The sequence below is a fragment of the Antedon bifida genome, chromosome 11 (genome assembly GCF_963402885.1).
Source record: "Antedon bifida chromosome 11, ecAntBifi1.1, whole genome shotgun sequence".
NCBI classification, from domain to species: domain Eukaryota; kingdom Metazoa; phylum Echinodermata; class Crinoidea; order Comatulida; family Antedonidae; genus Antedon; species Antedon bifida.
The window spans coordinates 16,902,105-16,918,351 of NC_136236.1; the positions used below are offsets into that span (position 1 = coordinate 16,902,105).

At 35.3% G+C, this 16,247-nt stretch overlaps 2 protein-coding genes across 5 annotated transcripts; both read right to left on the reverse strand.

The window, feature by feature from the left end:
* Positions 1–2,161: 2,161 nt before the first annotated feature.
* LOC144855166 (rho-related protein racA-like) lies at positions 2,162–8,215 on the reverse strand. 3 transcript variants are annotated; one of them, XM_078712982.1, is made up of 9 exons: positions 7,520–7,746; positions 6,807–6,975; positions 6,509–6,648; positions 5,958–6,060; positions 5,587–5,774; positions 4,927–5,104; positions 4,148–4,378; positions 3,413–3,750; positions 2,162–3,100 (listed from the first exon to the last, which is right to left on the reverse strand). In XM_078712982.1, exons 1-9 carry the CDS (start codon positions 7,703–7,705, stop codon positions 2,888–2,890), a joined length of 1,746 nt encoding a protein of 581 aa, XP_078569108.1. In that variant the 5' UTR covers positions 7,706–7,746; the 3' UTR covers positions 2,162–2,887. The 3 variants fall into 3 exon arrangements, with proteins under 3 accessions (XP_078569108.1, XP_078569107.1, XP_078569109.1); XM_078712981.1 differs by having other exon boundaries at positions 2,164–3,100; positions 4,927–5,113; XM_078712983.1 differs by lacking the exon at positions 7,520–7,746 and adding an exon at positions 8,091–8,215 and having other exon boundaries at positions 2,165–3,100; positions 4,927–5,113.
* A 2,835-nt stretch (positions 8,216–11,050) lies between these two features.
* On the reverse strand, positions 11,051–15,978 carry LOC144855342 (monocarboxylate transporter 12-like). Of its 2 annotated transcripts, XM_078713165.1 has the most exons (6): positions 15,385–15,483; positions 15,171–15,290; positions 14,584–14,792; positions 13,859–14,002; positions 12,610–13,467; positions 11,051–11,894 (listed from the first exon to the last, which is right to left on the reverse strand). In XM_078713165.1, the coding sequence occupies exons 3-6, from the start codon at positions 14,780–14,782 to the stop codon at positions 11,722–11,724; spliced, it is 1,374 nt and encodes a 457-aa protein (XP_078569291.1). In that variant the 5' UTR covers positions 14,783–14,792; positions 15,171–15,290; positions 15,385–15,483; the 3' UTR covers positions 11,051–11,721. The 2 variants fall into 2 exon arrangements, with proteins under 2 accessions (XP_078569291.1, XP_078569292.1); XM_078713166.1 differs by lacking the exons at positions 15,171–15,290; positions 15,385–15,483 and adding an exon at positions 15,961–15,978.
* Positions 15,979–16,247: the final 269 nt, after the last annotated feature.

A 16,247-nucleotide genomic window follows, 5' to 3' on the forward strand; every position in this document is an offset into this window, starting at 1 on the left:
GGAACATTCTAGATCTTGACAAGCAAGCAATAATTATCTGATGTAGGCCAATTTCAGATTCAGATCAGATTCAATTATCAAGAACAAATATAAGTAACCATGTGAATGCCAATCTTTTTGACAAACATTCATTAACTCCGTGTACTCTATGTCAAGTGCTCTTCAAATCCTTTTAGAAAATCCATTAAATTTACTAAAACAACGCCATGTTGATCAATTAAAAGATAAAAGATATCGTAGATATTATTAAGACAGATAGGAATTAATTAGTGTTTTGACGCTGATGGGTCGACGTGATACGCGCGATAATTTTGTTTGCTATAAATCCTTATAGCCGTTCGTTAGGCAAAACGTACCTAACAAGCTGGTGATACCGTATTTATTAGTACAGTACCTATAACTATTTAAGGATACGGGTGAGAGTGGATATAGGCCTACAAAGGGTTTTAACTGATCTGAAAATAGGCATACGGAGGAAATCGCACTTACTCCATATCTCTAGATGCCTGACGTCATTTACTACGTCAAACGTGATCTTTGTCAACGAAATGGAATTATTGGATACAGTAACATTTATTTACACATAGGAAATCAAAGATAACGGGAGCCGTAGCTTGCACACACGTACTTGTTCTATTCCTGTTTTCATATTCCTCTGACCATCACTTGTGAAGCAAATAACTCTCTGACATCGAGACAATGGCAAATAAAAGTAATGGCATCCAACAAGACTATATCTCCTACGCCGAGGTGAATCTGTGGTATGTAGCAGTGTGGATAATTCTGTCAATTGGCATAAACATTGGCAACTCTCTTGTGATCTTTGTATCCATGAAAACGAAGGAGTGTCGTCACATAACGAAGCATATTCAACGAAGTCTGAACATTGTTGATCTTCTAACAGGCATCATTGGCTGCATCTGGATCCTAAACAACATCATTCGGATCAGTCTCCCTGTGACGTTGTTCTTCCAGCACATCCTCTGGTGGTTGATGTACATCTCTCAGTTCCATATCATGGTTGTTACCATAGAGAGGTACACGGCTATTGTCCATCCGTTCCACTTCATTAAACTGACATCTGGTGAGCACATAAAGACGTTGATATATTGCGGATGGTCGGTTGGTTTCTTGTACGGTGCAGTCGTATCAACGTTGCAGTTAACCGACCTTATCAACGTCTACATCCTATTGGACGCTGTGATACAACCACTGATGTTAATCATTTTATTTCGAATGAATTACAAAATTTGTACAATAGCAAGAAAAAGTAACCTACGGGTTGCGTCCATTGACAACGACACGAGAAACAATAAGCGGAAACCAACCAAGATCGACGCAGCAACAAAAACAACAACGATTGTGTTCGGATGCTACATATTGTGTTTCATTCCCTACACGCTGGTTTTGATGACGTTTGCGTTTTATATTTTAAGTAATTGTACTTTCAACCCTGCTACCTTCATAACGGCTTATTATTACGTAACTGTAGTTCTGTATTCGAACTCTGCTATGAATCCCATAATATATACTATCAGAAATAAATCGTTTGCAAAGTGTCTCAAAGATGCTATAGGAATTAACTAAACTACAGTTGAGCTGCTAAAGAGGCACACAGGGACATGTGCCCTCTTAATATGAGTGTTCACTGACTCTAGCGTTAAGCTCCTGTCCACACTATCAAACCTTGCCCATATATGGACAATGTCATATCACTACCATATTTGGGAATATTACTACCATATTTAGGCACATCACACTTTTCTTGTCAAACTAGTTTGATAGCGTAGACAGAGCTTTAAAAGCATATATTTCAAAGCTTTCGTTTCACACACAGGAAAGGTTCCCGGAAGGACTGGCTGTAGTGTTAAAGCACCATTGCCTCTCGTTCGTTTTAAGGAATATATCCCCCTAAATATTAATAAAGCTCTATCTACACTATCAAACTAGTTTTAAAAATTGTGGTAACAAAAAAATATGGTAGTGTGATATGACATCATCATCTCACATCACATTTTGTTTGATAGTGTGGAGAGATCTTAATACGTTTAACTGAATTGAAATTCTTAATAGACATTGCAGTATTGAAGAATTCAATTTTATTAAGAAAACTGCTCATTTTTGGTTTTTAAACAGAAATAAAAAGAAAGGTTTTATACTAGAATTCAAGTACACATTAATATTGCAACATAAAATAGAAAATGTCTTTGAAGAATTTATTATTATTTTTTAATAAAATAGTGACTTATTATATACGTATTGCGTTTACCTTCATGCTAGGATATTAAGACTCCACTGACTATTATATAATACTGACTATTATAATATAACATGAATAATATTTCCTTAAATTCCTAGATATAATAAGTATTTACTTATATACAATAGCTTAATGAACATTTAATCAATCGCTTAATGATACATATGTTGCATTATAGGCCTACAGTAGGACCCCTATTAAAAGGACACCTTTGGGAGACAAACAATTTTAATATTTGTTGCACTCGGTTTTGTCTGAATACAAATGGGAAGACATAATTAGTCATAGCATTCTGGACTTTTATTTTTTACATTGATTTTGTTACCCTGTTTAAACAAACATAGAACAATCCCACAATGCCTCCACCATCATCTGTATTATGATGCATTGTGGACTTTTATTTACATTGGATTAGCCTGATTTTAAACAAACATAGAACAATCCCACAATGCATCTACTATTATCTGTATTATGATGCATTGTGGACATTTATTTACATTCGTTTACCATGATTTTCAAACAAAACAGTCACACAACAATTTATCATCATGTCGACCAGGACATTCTACAAAAAAAGCTAATTCCGTAAAGAAAATAACATTGTCCACATTTTCTTACACATTCCTATTACATAACTGAACATTTTTCTCCAGATTTTTCCATCATCTTTTCGTATTCCTCAACTTCTTTCAAATAATCGACTGGAGGCCAGCGGTTCTTGGTAACGAAATCCATATTTGGTTCAGTAAGATTCGTAAACTCCTCCTTTTGTTCAAACGCTGTGTAATTGGTGGAGATGAAATGAAGACACCAATCTGAGAGTTGTTTTGAGTTGTACATCTGATAAAGAAAGGAATATATAATAATGATCAAAGTAACTAATAGAGAACCTCTATTTAAGGGGACACTTTTGAGACCCAATAAAGTGTCTCCATAATAGGCATGTCCTCTGAATAAGGGGGTTGGCTATATTCCAACAGTTGTTTCGCATGAAAATGTCCCCTAAATTACTGTAGGGTGTCCTCTTAATAAGGGTATCCTAAAGAGGAATTCTACTACATAAGTGTATTAATTAAATAAAAGACTTAGTACAGTTCATCATCTAAATTCCACAGTTTTCAGTTAAAAAAATTATTATTACACTTTACGTACCTGTGATGTTTCTAGAAGTTGAATAACATCAATATCAGCATCTTTTATACTATTAGCACTTGCCGCCTCGACCTCCTTTGTGATGTACAACTCGCATAAATTCTTGAGACGCGGTTGACAAAAGCGGTCGGCCAGTATCATAATACCGATAGAATCCCCTTCTTCAATTGGAGAATGGTCGGTGTAGAGATATTCCAGAAGCGCTAAAAAGTTATCAAGAGTTGTGTCTGTTATAGAGACTTCTCCCGAGCTCCCGTCGGCAAAGTTACCACTAAACATGGCCGACATGACTTCACTTCTGGTTGCTAAGACTATTTTATGAGCATAAACTGTTGTACCTAATTGAAGAAAAAGTAGGTAATATTTTATCAATAAATTACACTATTTGAAAATAATATTGAAAAAAATAGAATAAACATAAATAACAAAAAATTTGTCATATTCAATTGGGACTTTACCGTTGAGTATAGTTTTTCCGTTGAGTACTTATTTAACCGAATATTTATTACTTTGAGATTGTTCTTAACAAAAAAGCTTGCGTTAACGTTTTCTATTTAAATGATTTTCTGTTGAGCACAATCTATTTACAATTTACCATTCAAATAGAAGGAATCTTTATGTTTATGAAAGTTCCCAACCGAAAACGACAAATGAGTTGCAATGAAATATAAATGTTTTTATTTCATTACCGACCAATTTCTTAAAATTAAATAATTCAAAATATCTGTACATTACCTTCAACATTGAATTTCATATCAGATAAAGCAGGTTGGTTAAAAAATAGTTGTTTGGCCTGTTTTCCCATCTCATCGCTCAGGTATGTTCCTATACTTGGATTTAGAAATTCCTCATCATTCTCCAAGTTATTGATAACCTCTTCCAGGCGGGGCTCATTGAAGATCTTGGCAACATCTCTTAACGCTTTTAAATCTTCTTCAGGTTCCTCTGCGTCTAAACATGGCAACCCTGCAGAGTTTAATAAAATATCTCTTTATTAGTAATATTCAAATTACCTAAGGCTCTGTCTACACTATCAAACTTTATGTGACAACAAAATGCGATGTGCCCATACATGGATATGATGATGTCATATCACTACCATATTTGGGCACATCACACTTGTTTTTGTCAAACTAGTTTGATAGTGTAGACAAAGCTTATTATTATTAATGAGATATAAGAAATGATAAAAAAACTGGATAAATATTCAATAAATAACGCCCTCTATGGTTTGATGTATTTTTTTGTGTAATACAATGCTCTCTATTGTTTGGTCATGCTTTCATAAAGTCTTAAAATATTTCATTTTTCTAAGTTGGAACTTCTGCATGAATCTGTACTCTAAGCTCTGTCTACACTATCAAACTAGTTTGACAAAAAAAGTGTGATGCGCCCAAATAGGGTAATGATATGCCCAAATATGGTGGTGATATGACATCATCATGTCCATATTATGGGCACATCACATTTTTTTGTCGCATTAAGTTTGATAGTGTGAACAGAGCTTGAAATACCTGAATAGTAAAACTCCAACAACTGTTTAAACGGTTTGAAGGCAACATCCGCACTGATTGTAACAAACGTCATTGATGTTTCATCCTCTTTCTTTTCCTCCAATATTCCGGCAAGTCCTTGAATCTTTCCTTCATTCACATCACTAGTGTTGTAAGGCTTGTCTGCGTTATTAACTTTCTTATTATTCAGAAAAAATTATTATTATTATTATTATTATAAATATTGATTGATGAGAAACCAAATTGAACCCAATATTGTGTATAGAGGAACTAACTTTCCAATAGATTCTCCTGTTCATTAAATATATTTAAAGAAATATTTGTTATCGCACATTTTAGGATATATGTATTATTATTATTATTCAATTCAACTTTATTTAACCACAGAGGCCCAGATCATCACATGGTTGTTCTTCCCTGGGCTGTGCAAAAATACAAATACAATTTCAACAATGTTTTAATAATATTATGTATATTATATAAATATATATGTAAACGTTTTAATCAAGTTTATGTTTAAACGATTGTATGGTCGTAGATGAGTGAATGTCAACACTAAGGTTGTTCCATTCAAGTGCACCTTTATATGCAAGGCCACGTTTTTATATCCATCCTTAGGTATTTATTGTAGGTGCATGGATGAATTTTAAAACAACATACCATTTGAGGCGGTTCTATGGCAAACAAGCGGGCGAAGAATTTAGAAGCACAACACAGTACAAGCCTATGTGCCTGTAGTTGGGCATTGCCAATGAGAAATGTTACATCAGCGTGCTGTGGCTGACGAAGAGCGGTTAACCAGTGCTCTCCAAATACAGATGTCTTTATTTCTATCCATGGTGCTTGACCTATAATAAAGAATATAAAACAATAACTTATTATTAATTAAATTAAAATAATTATTAAGAGATTTATTATACAGTAGAACTCCTGTTCAGGTTCAACAGTTTGTTAAATGATGTCATAAACAGGTTAAAGTTTAAACAAGAAGTAGTTACTGCAGTAACTGCAGTTTAGAAATCTGTACTCACCAGCTGGAGGCATCACCGGAGGAAGCGGAACAGCTTTGGCACTACGCTTTCCAAAAATTGATTTTCTCTTCACCGTTGTAGTCTGGGCCACGCCTACATCAATCTTGAATGAATAAAACCAAAATTAAGAGCTGGAATATTAAGCTCTGTCTACACTATTAAACTAGTATGAAAAAAAGTGTGACGTGCCCAAATATAGTAATAGATATGCTTAAATATGGTAGTGATATGACATCATCATGTCTATATATGGGCACACCACATTTTTTTGTTACATACAATATACACTATATACACTATAGTAGAACCTCTATTAAGGGGACACCTTCGGGACATTATAACAATGTGTGCCCTTAATAGATTTTATACAGAATACAGAATCTTTATTGGTCTAATAAGAAAATTTGTTGTGTTGACAAGCTCAAACAAACAATTTGAAATATAGAAAAGGGTCATAGGTATATAAAACTACAGGAGTGATATATAACATTTGAAAAATGGATAAACTATGTAAATATAGATATTTAGTAGATTGTATAAAGATTACCTACCACATATTCAAATAGTTCCTTCAAGCCGTCCATGGTGAGAGCACTTGTCTCATGATATGTCAGGCCAAACTTCTTGGCTGCACTCTTACATTCACTCAATGGCACCAAATGTTCAGAATCTCGACTCGAACTTCTTAAATCTGATGGCAGAAAAACAATGATGCATTATGTTATAACCATGTAAAGTGGATTCCTAGTTCAAATCCTGTCAGAGATCAAGAATTTTTTTTAATGGACAAAAACAGCTCTCACAGACTTTTTTTAAATGTAGGGCATTGTAAAAACTGAGGAAACTTACCTGATTTATTGCCAACTAGCACTATAGGTGTAGATGGGCAGAAGTGTTTTAATTCAGGAAGCCATTTTTCTGGAATATTAGTTAAAGAATCTCTGCTAGCAACGCTAAAACACAGCAGGAAGACATCCGTTCCAGGATAAGACAATGGACGCAACCTATCATAATCTTCCTGTTTACAAAGAAATAAGAAATTATTATGAGAATTAACTTTTTTTTAAAGATTTCAGGGCTGTTCCCAGATTCTAATTATGCGTAAAGACCATTTAAGAGTTTACCCTTAAAACGGGTTGGCCTCTCATACATTGAATGAAATAGGGGTGTCCTCTGAGGGGTTAGTCGTGAGAGTGTTAAAACATACATAGGCCTTTTTTGTTTTACAGGAATATGTCCCTTTAATAGGGGTGTCCCTGAACAGTGATGTCCCATGAACAGGGGTGTTCCCTGAATAGGAGTGTCCCTTGACCAGGGGTGTTCCCTGAATAGGAGTGTCCCTTGACCAGGGGTGTTCCCTGAATAGGAGTGTCCCTTGACCAGGGGTGTTCCCTGAATAGGAGTGTCCCTTGACCAGGGGTGTTCCCTGAATAGGAGTGTCCCATGAACAGGGGTGTTCCCTGAATAGGAGTGTCCCATGAACAGGGGTGTTCCCTGAATAGGAGTGTCCCTTGACCAGGGGTGTTCCTAAGAAGGGTTCTACTGTATTATAATATTTTTACCTGGCCAGCTGTATCAAAAAATGCAATGTTATACGCCTTTCCTTTATGCAATACGTTAGATGCGTAATTGTCAAACACAGTGGGAACGTATTCTCCTGGGAATGAGTTGGTGTTGTAGCTTATTAGCATACAGCTTTTACCGACTGCACCGTCACCCACAACTGTCACCTTTAGATTCATCATCATTAGTAATTACGTCTATTAGTAGAATTCTAGAACATAATAATATTAATTAATAAAATTTGTTTAATTAATTAAACAAAAATAATACTAGGGGCCTAGCCTAGGCCTACTCAATTAAAATAGTTTGAACATATAATGACAAGATGGTCCAACAAAAGTATAATTAATATCACAACTACAATGCAGAGTGGGTGGGTTTATATACAGTATTGTAGCTTCTATGGCCTAGGCTAGGCTAGCCTAGGCCACCAATGGAAGGTAGCTAAAGAGATACCCGCCACGCCTCATCATTCATATAGAAGAAGGCCGATGATTAGGCGGCGAGGCCTAACTAAATAAATCGAGAGTATTACTATTAATTCTACTAATAAAAAAGGATATTACTTACCAAACTTCCGCAGTCAGCCCTTATCGCCCTTGTAATAATCTTGAACATGTTGCTGCATTTATACTTACCAACAAATGAGCTAAATATAGCGATGTTTATGACAACATTTTGACAGTTCGAAAGGATAGCCCATGGTCTATAAATAGAAATGACTGCACAATAATACGAAGCGCCAAAAGTGCAAAATAATGCAAAGTATTTTTAAAAGCGTCCTTCAAAGATAACACAAGAGGGCAACAAACACAAATTTAATTTCATCAAGGATTTTTAAAATTGTAATGTTATTTGTACGTTTTTGTATTTCATATACTATGGGGAAAGTAAAAGGAACATTCTTTCCGATATGATATCACTTGAGCTCCACTGGTACCAAAATAATTGTCTCCTCTGGAGCATAGATAAACAAGAAGAGTGACAAACAACAAAAGTGAAATTATCTGATTTGTGTTTATTTTAAAAGCTAAATCGTAGGCCTAATTGCTGAGCAGTAAGTCCAACAGAAGAAAACAAAGACATTTACATGTTCAGTGAATTTAATATAAATCAACGACATCAGAAACGTAGCATATCATTGCTTTATTATTTCTAGTTGTAATGGCTATTGCTAATTAACTGGGCCTCTTTAAACAAAATAATGAGACATCTAAATGAGTTTACTATTGAAGTTATGCCAACCCATACTTGGTCTGCTTGGTCTTTAATGTTCTCCGTTTCCATATTATTACATGTTAGGTCTAAGCCTATACTATGTTATTGTAGGTCTACTGTTAATTTAATTGATTATTACAGCAGCCGAACCCAGAGCAATCCGAGTACAGCCAACATTATGCTCAGAGCCGGTGAAACAGCGTAATTACAAAGATCATGATTAGAACAGTAACATGTGTATAGGAAGTTGAGATCTAAGCATCCATCGTACGTGTTCACGAACTCACCACAGTGCCTGGTGATTAGGCCAAACGTGTCAGTTTTCTATTGAAAAATAATGCAAATAAAACAATAGTAGGCCTATACTTTTAAGTACTAATAACAATCAAGAAGACATGCTAATTATGGGTTGTTATAATAACATGCTCCTTGCTGATATTACCTCTTCTCAAAATAGAAAACATCTTTTAATGCTTGGTTCCCACTAAAGACGCAACACAAAGTGATTTGACCAATAACATGCGATGGATTACTAGGACTGTGATTGTGATCAAACTCCCTTTGCGTTGCGCTTTCGTTCTTGCGTTGCGTCCAAGTGGGAACCAAGCTTAAATATAGGCTTACCAAGCCAATGTAAAGACAAACACTTAAAGTTTAGTTCCCACTGGGACGCAGAGAAGTGTAAAGTAATTTAACCATCAAATCACGAAGCGATGAAAGATGATCAATCGCGTCATGATTGTTAAAATTACTTGCGCTTACGTGTACGTCCTTGCCTCTTGCATGCCAACACAAGGAACGCAACGTAAGTGATTTGGCCATTCACAAGCGATGGATTAGTCGAACTGTCAATTGTCATTGGTCAACTCACTGGCGTTGCGTCTACGTCCTTGCTTTGCGTCAGTAAGAACCAAGACACTTGGTACATCCGCCTGTCGTTGGATTGTCACTCCCTAGCTAATAACTTACGTAGCAAGAAGCCTCTTCACCGCATTCTGTGACGTTTGCCTTGACAGGTTGGAAGTTGTCTTTACCGCAGTCCTTGTCCGAAGCACTGCTACATACAAAACAACGCAATCCAGACACTATAAGGGTAAAAACATGTTGATAATCCATTCCTTACTGTTTTATGTTATCTGATGTTCAATTATTATTATTATCTCTATTCAAGGTTCATAAAATAAAATGATAATTATAATGAAAATTGGTAATCAATACTAAATTAATTAATACACAATGTTGATCATCAGTAGTATCGTCTTTTCACTTAAAAAGTAAAAATGCTTCTGAAGAGTCATGCGCACTTTGTAAATAATTCTGAATTGTTAATCGTATACTTTATATACAATTATATCATATACAATTTATGTCTTACCAATAGCAGGGCATAAAAGCAGAATCATAAACGCATACACCATAATACTTCCCATTCTACAACCTACATTATTAAAAGAAGTAAAACGGAGGCATGACTTCACATACGATTGTCTTATTTGAGAATAGCCATAATTCATAATCAATAATATTGTTAAATAATTGTTCTGTTTCTGTTAATTATTTCTTGGAAATTAAAATACAATATTTTTTATACAAGGTATTGTAATAATGTTTTTAAATACAACCTAAAGCTCTGTCTACACTATCAAACTAGTTTGACACAAAAAGTGTGATGTGCCCAAATATATCAATGTACAATGGGCACGTCACATATTTGTGTCAGTGTAGACAGACCTTTAGATGTAAGGAACATAATGTACTTACTTATATGAGTACTATTGGAGTATAGAGCAGCTCCAGAACGTCTTTTCTCTTGTTGCCGATTCCACAGCGGGTATTGATAACCATAACTACGTTTAATGTAGCAAACATATAAAGATATAGAAATTGATTGTATCGATCGATCAAAGCTTGTATCTACCAATACGCTTTGATCGATTTTTTTTTCTGAGGGATGCCATTTCTTGATATTCACCGTTTTTTAGACCATTTGTTTCTTTCAGTTATACAACTGACCACCAGTACATATTGATGATATGTAATGATGCCGCATACACCAGGTTATCGCAGGCCTACTGTATCTAGACTCCCCCAGTATCATAGGGGTACTCGGGAATACAGTATCATATGTGATTCACAGACTATACTTCCGCCTTTAACCTAACCTTACGTACATCCAGGCACCACGTGATGTTGTACCTATTCCTATGATACTGGGCAAATATAATGTCACGTCATGGAGATACAGCACTGATAATCGGATACTATACGTTTAGAACAGATTAGAACATATCATAAATATACAAATATAATACTTGTTGTAAGCCTATATAAAAGTTAATTTATTAAATCATTGTCCTACATATATAACATTATATAATGTTCACGTATACATAAATATACTTTTTGTCATTTTTAAAATAGTCAAGGTTAAAGATTTCAGTAAATGATTAAGACTAAAATATAATTAAAATAATATAATATATTATACATTTTGGAAAAACGCCGAACGTTTTACAATTTGGCAAGTAGTTTATATCAGCAGCTAATATAAACTACTTAGAAAATATAATATATATTTATAACGGTATTATAAAAACTATAATAAACCACAGCGGTAAACCTGAGATTAATAAAATTGTATACCGGTAAGGAAATCTGCTGGAATAAGATGACTCTACGAGAGATGTTTATGCATCCCATTAGACCACACATACTAATAATTATTATAATTATAATAAAATAAATCTAATATAGAAGACAATTCTTTGGTGTGTTTGGTCTTTTGGTCTTATTAATATAAATGAGAGCTCTTCAGACTTGTGCCTCTAATACGCACCAGTAAGTAAATGTAATTTGTGTCCACACGTAACTTCAAATCGATTGGCATGAACCAGTATTTATGTCCACACTGAACCGAAACATTGATGCACGAACCAGTTGTGCAGAACGTAATTTCCAGAAATTAATGGTGAAATCAAAATGTTCATAATGGCGTCGTCTGCTGGGCAACAGCATTGTAATTCTCCGAAGTTCGTTGTTTTTCTCTCTGCTTCAGGAAAAGTTCAATAGCCATGAAAATTAAAGGCACGACCAAGTAACTGGCAGACATGAAAAAGAACGCGTCATTGTAACTGTTCGTTAAATCGTATAGCCAACCTGAAATAAAAACAAAAATGTAATATTATTGTGTAAAGGTTTGCATGATGGCGAATAAACTTAAGTGAAGTAAGGTACGGTATATGCGTGATCCTAAAAAGAAAGTAAAAAGGTCGAGGGTCTTGTTGAGACATCTGGCTTACGAGCTACAGAGCTTCATTGTCTCTTTAGAAGCCCATGACGTTAAGTTTTGTCAAACAAATAAATGAAATGAGGATATCTTATCGTTTCTGCAAACTTGTGTTCTGCAGTTTAGCAAATTACTGGTCTACCAATAAATGTGAAAACCTTTCATTCACAAACTGGGAGTTTGATCGAGTTCTAAACAAAACATTGGTAGACTCTCCTGGCTTCAAGTTTGGTTCCCACTAGGATGAAACGCAAGGACGTAAAGCTTTGTCTACACTTTATGTGACAACAAAAATGTGATGTGCCCGTATATGAACATGATAATGTCATATCGCTACCATATTTGAGCATATAACTACCGTATTTTGGTACATCACGCCTTTTTAGTCAAACTAGAGTGTAGACAGAGCTTTAGGGCAACGCAAGCGAGTTGACCAATGAAGAGCGACAGTTCGGATAATCCATCGATTGCGATTGGTCAAAACACTTGCGTTACGCTACGTACTTCTAGTGGGAACTAAGCAAACGTTGACACGCTTGAATTTTTTGTTTCGATTGGAGAAGAGAGTAAAGGCTTGTGACCTACCTGCCGCGAATCCACCTATAACGCATCCTATTCCGCCAGGCACTTGCACGATTCCAAACGCTTGATGAAAGTACTCATATCCAACGAATACACGAACCATAACTGGAATAAGCGGCACATGAACACCGACGTTATATGCAATAACAACAGTCAAAATATATAGCAGCACTTTGGATGAACAAAACGGGTAGCCTAGCATTAAAAAACAGTCTAACAAACATGATAGCCAAAATAAATGATACGTTGATATCCAATTGTACCTTATCGGTATACCGTGAGTTAGCCGACCAGTAATGCTACCAACTCCGTAAACAGACGCTATCAGAGCAGCCTCCGAGTCTGAAAACCCGTTATATGTTGCGTTAGCTACCATGTGAACTATAAACCCAACATAGCCTACAGACAGAAAAAAGTTGGCTATCAACAGTCCAGCAAATCGTGGAAACTTATAACATATAAGTAATTGCCCTTTTAGCGAACCGAAGATTGTAACTTTTGGTTGTGGTTGAGTTTCGTCCAACGCATCTTCACTTTTGTCATCCGTCAAGTAGCATTCTTTCTCTAATTTTAATTGTTTTGATTTCCGTTTATGATTCAGTTCTGTTTTTATATTTAATTCTTTATTAGCGAACTTCAGTAACAAGGCTATTACCAGACCGTTGAGCGATATGCCGCTCACAATCATCAGAGCACCGCGGAATCCATACAAATAACTGAGTTCTTTGCACAGAATTGGAAACAAGATGACCCCTATACCATTACCGGAGTAAACAATGCCGTTCGCTGTCGCTAGGTGTCTTTCAGGGAAAATACCCAGCAGTGGGATGATGTTGGTAAAAGTTAAACTGCAGCCTAGACCTGAAACCAATTGAAATCAAGAATAGATTAGGAACCATGGAAATCTACTGCAGTTACTGGAGTAATTACACTTTTTGACTGTTTTAATTGTTTAGTAGATTGCTTTATTCGGTTATCATACAGTTGCAGTGACCGACTACCTCGTAAATGTTCTACATTGAAATAATCTAAAATTATATGTTGTGGCAATAGAAGGTGTCACTAAGTGCAGTAGAATAAGTTTGACATGATCGCTCAAACTGTTTCATTCCCTGAGATTGTTTAAATCTTCACCGATTCAGAAGGTCAATTACAGTATTATTTGTGTTTCATTAATCTTGTACATGTTAATGGCACGTTCCTTCAAGTGTGTATAATGTACCAAAAAAGAAATTGTATTTTATAGGCCTACCTGTTATAAAGGAATGAGATATAAGTAATTGCCATGGACTCTGAACTAACGAACTCAAAAAGAATCCAAAGGAGGTGAAGCAACATCCTATGCAGACTGTCAGCCGACATCCAAGACGCTGTCCTAGAAAACTCGTTACTGGTGCTGCAATAGGGAATATATATATTGATTGGCCAATTGACAATTGAAATGCCTCACTCGTTCCAAAACATACAAAATGTAAATAGTTTCAAAAAGATTGCAAAATATTATTTATTATCGAACAATACTTAGATACACCATTTTGGAAATAAATTAATGTTGATTTTGATTGATTGATTACAAATCTGCATATTTAATAAACCTAGATTTGCAATAGTCAGTTAGGATGTTTTTAGTGACATCTGAAGAATGTAATGTAACATACAGTAGAACCATATTAAGGGGACACCTTCTGGACCCAATAGAGTTTTCCCTTTATAGGGTTGTATCCCCCCACCCCTGAATATAGTTTGGCTTGAGTGATAGATACAGTATATAATGCCCTAGGCCCTAGTTCGTTTCATGAGAAAGTGTTTTCTTAAATATGTTTTCCTGAATATATAAATCTCTGTCTACAATATCATAGTACAAGTTTGAAAAAAAAGTGTGATGTGTCCAAATATGGAAGTGATATACTCAAATATGGCGACATCATGATATGACATCATCATGTCCATATATGGGCAAACAACAGACTACGGTACCTGACAAACACATGACTGTCAAAGACAGGCTACTGACTGCCCCAATAACAGCAGACCCAGTCTGAAAGTACGATTTAAAATCCACCAGGAAAACTGAAACGAAGGATAGACTTAACCCAATGTTGAACATCAGTATCATCGGCAAGCCCATTAGAGTTAGAAATAACTTAAAACGTTTCATCTTTAGTGAACTATTCATTTTGTTATTCCTGAAATAAAACAGAAGTGAATATTATATTATATATTGTATATATGTGGTGGTGGTCATAAACCATCTGTCATAACACAATCAACCAATAGAAAATGCTTGTCATACGTGCTTTTATTGTTTAATTCTGAATCAATAAATCAGGCAAAATGCATCAAATACGCAGGGGGCCTACATGAAGGAGGTTTAGATTTATCTAGTCGAGTAACCTAGGTATCTTCTATTCAAACTTCTTTAACTAGACCCTGATGACGTCATTCATTCTCTCATGTGTATGCCCCCCTCCCCCCCCCCCCCCTATGTGTGTGTAATTAAACATAAAGGAAAACAAATTTCATGTTCGCCTTGTTGTGGTCATGACAAGAAAGATTTGTCTTACCTTATCCCCACCACCCTGTTGAAAAGATGTGATCGAACCCTATCACATATATACAGCCGTACATTTACTATTTCAAATAATTTAATTCACATTTATTTGTATTCCGATCCAACGACAGGCCTATAGTATGAATTAAAAGTAAATAAGTACTGTTTAATTGTAGAACAGGCCATAAATGTATTTTTACAAAATGAATATGAAATATTAGGCCTACCTCAGAATTCAAAAGCTATAAAGAGTTCAAATTCTAGTTGATATGGCTCGTATTTCACAGACAATGTCAGTGAATGATGAAATGATTTGAACACGTCCGGTGTCGAATCGCTATAAATAAAATTCAAATGGAACTCAAATCAATATTAGTATTGTCCAGATCTCAACGACAGTAGTATATTAAATTATATAACATTTTACAACGTAAAATGATCAAATTTGGGCTCTATTATATAGGTCACAAGAATATTTCGATAACAGACAGTGTAGGCTATAGTACGGTAGGTATAGTCTAGGCCTGAGCAACGATGTTGATCTCTCAATTCAATTAAATGTATTCAGCCTTAAGCCATGACTAGCATGCTAAATAGAAAGGAATTTAAGCCTCCTTTGTCGCATTGGTCGTAAACATTAATTGATAGCACTGAGCCTAGTGCCTAGCTATCTAGTAGAGTTATTCGTGAATAAAAGCATACCAAACACAACCGTTTATATCGTACGTTCGAGTCAATCTCTATGATAATGTTATTACATAAAGTAGGCCTACTGATACATCATTAATAATCAATATACATACCATTACTTTCCATATCTAGTATAAACACACACCATTGTCTGTTTCCCTGTGCATACTGTACCACCAATTGTAACAAACAGTAGATTTTGTTCTTTGATTGTCTAATAGACCAACATATGATTGGATAAGATCGAGGTCACACCATTTAGTGTTGCGTAATATGACCTGGAAATTCTGAAATTATTATTGGATACACGGAAATAGAGTGAGTCTACTGCTGCTATGAATACTGCTTACTGTTAACCAAGTAACACAGTAGGTAGGCCCAGGGAAGAGTTAAATTACAC